This window comes from Mya arenaria, chromosome 17 (assembly GCF_026914265.1).
Source record: "Mya arenaria isolate MELC-2E11 chromosome 17, ASM2691426v1".
NCBI lineage: Eukaryota > Metazoa > Mollusca > Bivalvia > Myida > Myidae > Mya > Mya arenaria.
The window spans coordinates 26,009,190-26,017,597 of NC_069138.1; the positions used below are offsets into that span (position 1 = coordinate 26,009,190).

At 33.1% G+C, this 8,408-nt stretch overlaps 1 protein-coding gene across 1 annotated transcript; it reads left to right on the forward strand.

Moving 5' to 3' along the window:
- Nucleotides 1-892: 892 nt before the first annotated feature.
- Nucleotides 893-8,193, forward strand: LOC128223314 (uncharacterized). Its single transcript, XM_052932591.1, has 9 exons — nt 893-1,388; nt 2,762-2,802; nt 3,428-3,452; nt 3,645-3,685; nt 5,502-5,526; nt 5,783-5,886; nt 6,097-6,280; nt 6,680-6,835; nt 7,967-8,193. Exons 1-9 carry the CDS (start codon nt 893-895, stop codon nt 8,191-8,193), a joined length of 1,299 nt encoding a protein of 432 aa, XP_052788551.1.
- The last annotated feature ends 215 nt before the right edge of the window (nt 8,194-8,408 follow it).

The following is an 8,408-nucleotide window of genomic DNA, read 5'->3' on the forward strand; positions in this document are numbered from 1 at the left end:
GGGAAGTCGGTAAAGTAACCGTTTTAAACAATGTTTGTCAAGGTCAATGAATAATAATCAACTTCTTTTATAGAATAGAGTTGTAAAATATCTGCACGATATTTTATAGCATATTTAAGTTACGCCTCTGTGTTGCCTTTCTGAAATTGGAGTGAATAGATAGTCATAAAGAAAAATACAAAATTTTCTAACATGGTAAGCGCAAAGACATACTTTATTACTATGCCTTTAATCATCTATTTCTGAAAGGATTGTCAATACGCAAAGTACATGTAAGCTAGTAAAGCGTTATCACTGACTGTGTAATCATTAAGACAAGGTTTTACAGATTGTAAAGGGCACACTGGCTTTAACTTTGTTTTTCAATAGTTGTGTTACCCACAAATGTAGAATGTAGTTATATAAATATAATGGCATGTACCATTAAAGAAACTCAAATAAATAATATAAAAACTGGCGTGATTTACCGCCAAAATACAAGTCAAATACAATGTTAACCTTCGAGAAATGAATGCTTTAAATATTTGGGTTTAAATAACATGTAACCAAAAATCATTCGATCCATAACAAACCAAATTTAATCATTTAAATCCTCACATTTTTAGAACATGCATAAGGCTTTAAAGTTTGGACTACTTGTTTCTAAAGTTTTTTTAAATATGTATTATCATGATATGATCTGACAATTCATTTAACATCCTTTTAATACGCACACGTTCCCTTGCACAAAACTGACATTACAGAGCTACTATATACAGTTGATTATCATATGATCACGTTACTTTATCATTGAATTATCGCATTTAGTGATAACGTTTTTAACTAAAATCATTTACTACTATAAATCATTAGAGATAATGAACTCAAGCAAACCTAAACATTATTTACTGTGATGGAAAAAAACCTTAAGACACCTATTTACATTGGTGTAGGACAGGACAATGGGGAAAATAGACGACGCCGAGAGAATATTGTGCAAGGTGAAGTACCGGGACAAATGTCTTCAGCTAATCATATTGCTCACGCGAAAAATGATAGTAACGCTACTTTGAATGGAGAAGTATCTGGACGAATGCCTTCAGCTAATCACAATGTTCATGGGAGCAATACTGGTGCAGCTACTACGTTAGGAGAAGTTCCGGGACTAATGTTTTCAGTTAGTCCAATTGTTCACTGGAGAAATAATAAAAAAGCAACAATGCAAGGCGAAGTACCGGGACGAATGTCTTCAGCTAATCATACTGTTCACGGGAAAAATGATAGTAAAGCTACTTTAAATGGAGAAGTACCGGGACGAAAGCCTTCAGCTAATGATATCGTTCAAGGGAGAAAACATATTACATCTAAAGGTGGCGTCGTTTCCGGTACAATAACCAGCAGTGATATTGGTATATATTTACTTTTATTTTTAATTGAAGGCTTATCAAATACATTTTAACTAAATATGTTGGGTGAAGTACATGTGATATGAATCTAAACATGTAGCCCCGACCGAGGCGTGAAAAGGTTTCGATTCTGAGATGGAACCGATTATTATCAATAACATAATCATAGCAGGTGAATAACATATCAACATAAAGTTAACCTCTGTTCGCAAGTTAAGTGTTTAAAACTTTAAATGACCGTAGCTCCACTACGCTTCAAATGAACTTTAAAACGAATGAAATGTATCTATAGCCTTTCGGTCGGTTTCACACATCCGAGATACTACCATCATCATTTATTTATTGAAGGCTTATCAAATGTATAACGTTTTTAAATTAAACGTGTTTGGTGTAGTACATGTTATATGCATGTAGAATTGAAAACGTGAAAAAGTTTCGATTCTGAGATGAAACCAATTATTATCAGTAACATAATGATTAAAAGAAATGCCGAATAGCTTTGACATCCGTTTCAATTCAGGTTTTTTATAAAGGCCATCGGCCAAAAACAGTCATGATGAAAAAAATATAAATCAAAGAATTTATAGATGAATGACATAACACACCATCATAACATAATACATCAGTTGGCAAATGTAGTGTTTAAAGCTTTTGATGCTCGTTGCTTTAAATCCGCTACGCTTTAAATGAACTTAAAAAAAACAAGTGAACTATCTCTAAAAGCCTCTATCGGTTTCAAACATCCGAGATACTACCAACAACAGAGATTTGTTATGAACCTTGACATGAAAGTAACTATAGCAGACACGGGCTCATACCCCTGAAGACAAATCGTATATGTACAGTTCGCATTGTTTTTTCTTAAAGATCGCTCTTACTCTCAGATAAGATCTACCATAATTAATAATACTGTTTAAATATTCCATAAAATGAATAAATGTCAAAAACAATGATTCATATGAAGGAAGCCGAGTCTAATTTGAAAGAAATGAGAATAAAACATGGTATTTCTACCCTATGAGACTATAGTAGACCACAGTAAATCTTTTAGCGTTCACCACCATTTAATAGTTTTGCGCTTTCTGCTTTTAAATACACGGTTACAATCTTGTTATCAGTAATTAATTTGTTTTCCAACAATAGATTATTTAGTAATTTTCACTTGTGCTCGCAAAAACAGCGCGTGGACAAACAATTATTTTTGACAGATGGAAATTGACTGTTAGAAGCTTTGCATGTTTGGCCTACTCTTCGATGCAAAGAGCCATTGCGAGCGTGCTTTGTTTAAACTGATTGACGAACATGTTTGGCTAATTTTATTTTCAAAAGTTATTTTGAGGTATAATGATGTCACCAGTATATATTTATGTTTTCAGAAAGAGGTCCACCTTCAAGTGACGCAGATAAATCATCGGAGGTAAATTTAACCATATCGAATTATATTAAAGAAAAAGGCTTCCATAACCAGGCAGGGAAACTTTGAACGAAAATTCTTCTTACTCGTAATAGTATATCGGCGCAGTCAGTCCGAATGAGGACTCTTCTTTAGAACTCTTCATATATTTACAATCTTGTTAAGTGGATGAAATTATATGTCGCAGCGCGCGTCCGGGTCAATAACGCCTTGAAGACATTTTTGCCATTTTTGTCAGTAATAACGACGTACGCTACAGTAAATAACGTTTAAAACCGTTAGCCGAACCGGATTCAAAGTTCAATCTTACCAACTTTTGTCAACAATGTTTTTTGGTAATAATATTATAAAGAGTGTACTATGTCAGTTGATTTGTTTTACATAATCTTTTCAGTGACTAGCCGTTCTTTTGATTCAGGCAAAAGTGTTTGCATTTGTATACAAAAACTGTATTATGACCTTATAAAACTTATAAACATATAAAATTTAAATTAAACATGTATTTGGGAATCGGATATTTTTCTTGTAAAACGTACAAATTTGAATTCCCTGAGAGTGTTCCCTACAACATTATGCATATATAATTCAAGTAAATATATGAATAAAAATATATAATTGTGTTCTTCAGGTCGTGCTCGATACATCATCCGCACGTAAGTTTAAAATGAACAGTAAGGACAACACAATATGATGGGATATAAATCATATAATGTACGTCCGCCATTTTAGCCTTTTTCCTACTGAAAGATAGAAAGTATAGATAAAAATGAAGTGATCTCGAACTTACCATAGTATCTGAATTATTTAAAGATTATGATGACATCAATACATATTTATTTTTTCAGAGATTGGTAGATCTCCAAGCAACACGTACAAATCATCGGAGGTAAATATAAAAAAAACGCTGCTTTAACTGCACGCACGAGAAAACTAGTGAAAAAAATGGTAAAAACTTTTAATTCTCGTTAGATCCCGAAGTGAGGACACACCCAACCCGATTGACGTCGCCATTCTATTTTAAAACGCTAAATATATTGACAATAATGTTAATTGGATGTAATTATTTGTCGCATTGCCTTTCCTGTTCAAAAACGTCTAAAAGACCTTTAACTATTTCTTACACTAGATATTCGGGGTCGTTGAAGCCCGTTAGAGGTACCTGATGTTTCACTATAGGTTTGTATCACACTAAGTTGTGTCAATAATATTTTCTAATCATATCATGAGAATCTGCTTTGTCTGTCACTCCGTTGTACATAACTTAAATACGGCTCGTAATAGGATATTTATTAAATTTAATGTAAGATCGTATTTTATTACAGTGCCACATTTTATGTGACCACTCGTGAAATAAACACGATCTTACACTGAATTCATCAATTTTTCTCTTAATTTCAGGCATTTATCGTGTTTTTTTCAATATCTTTCCCCACTGGAATAAAGTTTGTTTGACGACAGCTCTTTCTGTGCGAATGGAACCAACTATGGCCTAACCTCTATGTCAAGTTTACCTCCTTTTCGCACGAGCAGTCCGTCCACTAAAAAAGTTCCACATAATAATTATGGAAATGGATCTAGAATTGAAATTATTTTTAGATTAAACCCGAGTTACATCAGCGAAACTTATCATTTTAACACTTATTGAGGCACAACAATATTAAATAAAAAAGCATTTCGGAAATTGAACAATATATATCGCGTAAAAATACACTTATATGGAACTTGAGCATGTAGCATTTTTTGTACATTAAAGAACAATTTTAACAGATTTAAGTCAACAAAAATTGACTTATAAAAGATTGTATGCGTAAAGGTTACGGAAGTCTGTGTTAAGTGTTTGTTTCGTAGTGTATATCTATCTTTTCACTGACGCTCTCAGACGCTGGATCTTACGTTATGTTTTCGGGGTGAATTCATGCTCAGTGCAGTCGAAAAATGTCTGTTGATGAGACAGCGAATCTGTTACATATCTATATAAAGTTGAATGTCACATTTCCGTTTAATTTTGGGTTTACGAAAATCCCGTATGAATTGTCGAGGATGTGCTCGAAGATGCTTTTGAAAAGGATGGAGCGCAGACTTTTAGAGTTAGAGTGTTCTCGACAAGATGTCAGAAAACACTATGGCCTTGAAAGGCTAATTCGTTTTCATTCTGATTTAATTGTTCATGTTTTTATGGCCAATGTTCTAAACTTTTTGATAAGGCGGGACTCCTTTATCGTTCAGCTTTTTGTCAAGCCTTTTCTGCGCATTATTTTTAAAATGAAAAATGAACTGATGAAAGAAAACAATTAAAGGAAATCTTATAAAAGATGGAAACATGGTCCCGAGTTGTCTGAACAGAGTGAAAAATCATTGATCAAATATTATCATTTCACTCTAGCCAGAGGGAAATGATCAAGTTATCATTCACCAATATTTTTCATTCTTTTACCGATATGCATGATATGAAGCCAGCGACTAAGCGTTCTATTGGATATAAGCAGGCTTAGATACTCAGTTCGCATTGATTAAAAAAGTGTTTTAATTACCGAACTAAACAGTTCAAAGATCACTTAGTCGATTAGGATGCTTCTATGAATTTTCATTATAAAACGTACACACATACTGTACGTCTGTGTTCTCTGATTTATTGAACATAATAAGTTGCAAGTGCATTTAATTATATTTATTGAAATTATTAATATGATTGTGTTCTTCAGGTCATGATCGAGACGTCATCTGCACGTGAGTCTTAAAATAAACATATTTATTCCTAAAACATTTAAATCGTTGCAATACTATGAGGGCGAATGTATTCTTTCTTATTTTCGCTTATGAAAAATATAGACAATATGATATGTCGGAATGTAAACTATCAATATGAAGTCGCATTCTTTTCTTATACGTCCTCCTATTTATCGGGAAAATTTCCTATTGAAATAAAAAAATATCAATCAATAACAAATTAACTTGACCTCACTCAAATATCTTGCTCCGCAAGCATGCTGTCAAAGCTTGATAAAGGCGTGCGGTAACGTGAAGACCAGAGGAAAAGTGTTATCGACATTCATTGGAAAGTCTTGTTCCGGACTCTGTTCGTTTAAGGTTTGGTAGATTTTTCACCTCTTTGAACTACGAACATTAATTCGTTTAAGTTAAATATAGGTTCTGACTTATAACCCGATGCAATTAAATGTAGGAATAATATCAGTTTTAATACGATATTTTTGCATAACATATATACAGCCACATACACTTGTAATTGCAAGACTGCCAATCAAATGATTTACGAAGTCTTCTTTTAAATATTTTCAGTTGTTACTGCAACTCTGTCTTCCACTTTGTTCGCTAAGCATCGCAATACCCAGTGTTGTATTGCCAAATTGGGCTTGGAGTGAAACAGACAAAGTAGCGGTTGGTTTGTTCAAATGCTGCAATTTTACTGAGGAAAACCGAACTAACTGTTCACCATTGTCTGACTGTGTTCCATCAGATTCTAGTAAGTTTATGTTGTGAAATATTAAAGTATTAATTTTGCATTTGAGGATGTGTTGCAATGTCTATATTTTGTTATTATGTGCAAGAAAATGGTCAATTATCTGCGTATAAAGATTACTGGGCCGGAGTAAGTCTTTCTCCATTATTTTTCCTTTCATTTGCACATTTTAAAGTTTAACGAGTATATGCCTCGATTGCAGGTTAAATCATGTTAAATGAGTTTCGTTAAATGCATGTAAATGCACTTAAAAATTATCTTAAAAAATGTCATTGAAAGAAACAGCGGTTAAAATAGTAAAATAGTAAATAAAAGCATTTTTCAGAGATATTTCAAAAAGATATGCAATAAGCTGTGTAGTCCTAAGAATTACTAAATATGATTTATTTATGTTTATTTTAGACTTTTTTCCGCTCAGGAAGGGAGCTGCCGCCCTTCTTATCACATACATAGCTTTCCACGGTGTAACCATATTTCTAGCAACACGAAGCCAACAAAAACACAATGATGACACTGTAAATTATCACGGTTGGGATGCAATTATTAGTTTTTGTGCTGGTAATTATTTTATGTTTTTATTCTGCCATATTTATTAAGGATCAAACATGATCTGAAAGCTTGTCCAACTGCTAATCACTATATATTTGAATCCCAAGCAAGAATTTACCTAACGTCAACACTATTTAAAGGGTATGATTAAGAGTCTCATTTGAATTCTTCATAGGTTGTACATAAAGATTATATTATAATGTTATTAATGAGGTGATTTCATATTGGCCTAGTTATTTGTCCGAGGTAAGGGATAAATACGGCTTCAATGTGAACTAAAGGAAAGTTATAAGAGCTCAGGAAAATACAGCTGACCGAGGACAAATACCTGGGCCAATATAAAATCACCTAATTAATAAGTATTTTATTAATTAACTATTGCCAGTTTGGTTAAAAACATTCTTATAACTTACCTTTAGTTCACATTGAAGCCGTATTTATCCCTCAATATTATCAATTGATGGTTTCAGTCTTTTTGTAGACTTGACTTTGCTGATTTTAACATGCATCCTTAAAGTGATATTGCACATATTTATGAATAAAGCTCTGTACATTGTAAAGAAGCATTTCGTTTCGCCTAAAATTCGTAAATTGTTTGCTTAAATGTCAAAGGTTTTCATTCGTCGTCCATTTTGTTGGTGTACAAAATCATAATAGTCCTAAAATCCACCAACGGGTTAAATACAACTGTAATATCAAACCGTACAAAGTGGTTAAATCATTCAATTGGTTCAAGTATTCCAAATAGAGTTATACGAAGCACGAAATTTTCAAAACAGTCGGAAAACGGAAAACAAAATAAGTTCCAGCATATTTCTTATATAAGGCGAGTCTCACATCTCAAATCCTATATGAGGCGAGTTTTGTAGCCAATCAAAACGGAGGAAACTCATATTCGGCGAGTTTTGTTGATATTGGCCGAGTTTGGTTGATATTGAGCGAGTTCTGGCATTATTGTCTTCAATTGTCTGGTATTAGTACAGCAAGTGTCTCTATATCTCGTCTAAGACGTTGAAGTTGATTAATAATTATTCATAATTCTATAGAAAAAAAAAGTGAAACATGTGCAAATATGAATGATTAGTGACTTGAAAAAATTAAGACTTCTAAAATTATCATAAAACTCGTTTTAAATTTCAGCTGCTGTTGGCTACATCGGCATCTTCATATTTTTATTAGGTTTCCGCGAAACCGCAAGTATAAACGCATTCCCACCCCGAATGTCAATGAATCTGGCGATAATATCATGTGTTATCTACCAAACTTATGCAGCCTTCTTGTTAAAAAGTCGTAAACCCTTGACGTCCGTACCAATTGCGGTTGTTGTGAGCTATGTTGTGGTATATATAATGACAGTAGTGCGATGACTTTTCCCCAGTATTTTGCTCATGTCCTTTTGCGTTTTGATACATGTATATATCGATGTAAATTTCAAGTCCCAGATTTGTCGAAGAATGTTAAGCGTAACAACCTAAAGAAGCTTATTTCATCAAGCCCCTTTTCTAACTTAATCTTGATTGTATGAATTGAATTATCAGTATTCAGATTATTATGATGATGTATTTAACTAATTTACGTTTAC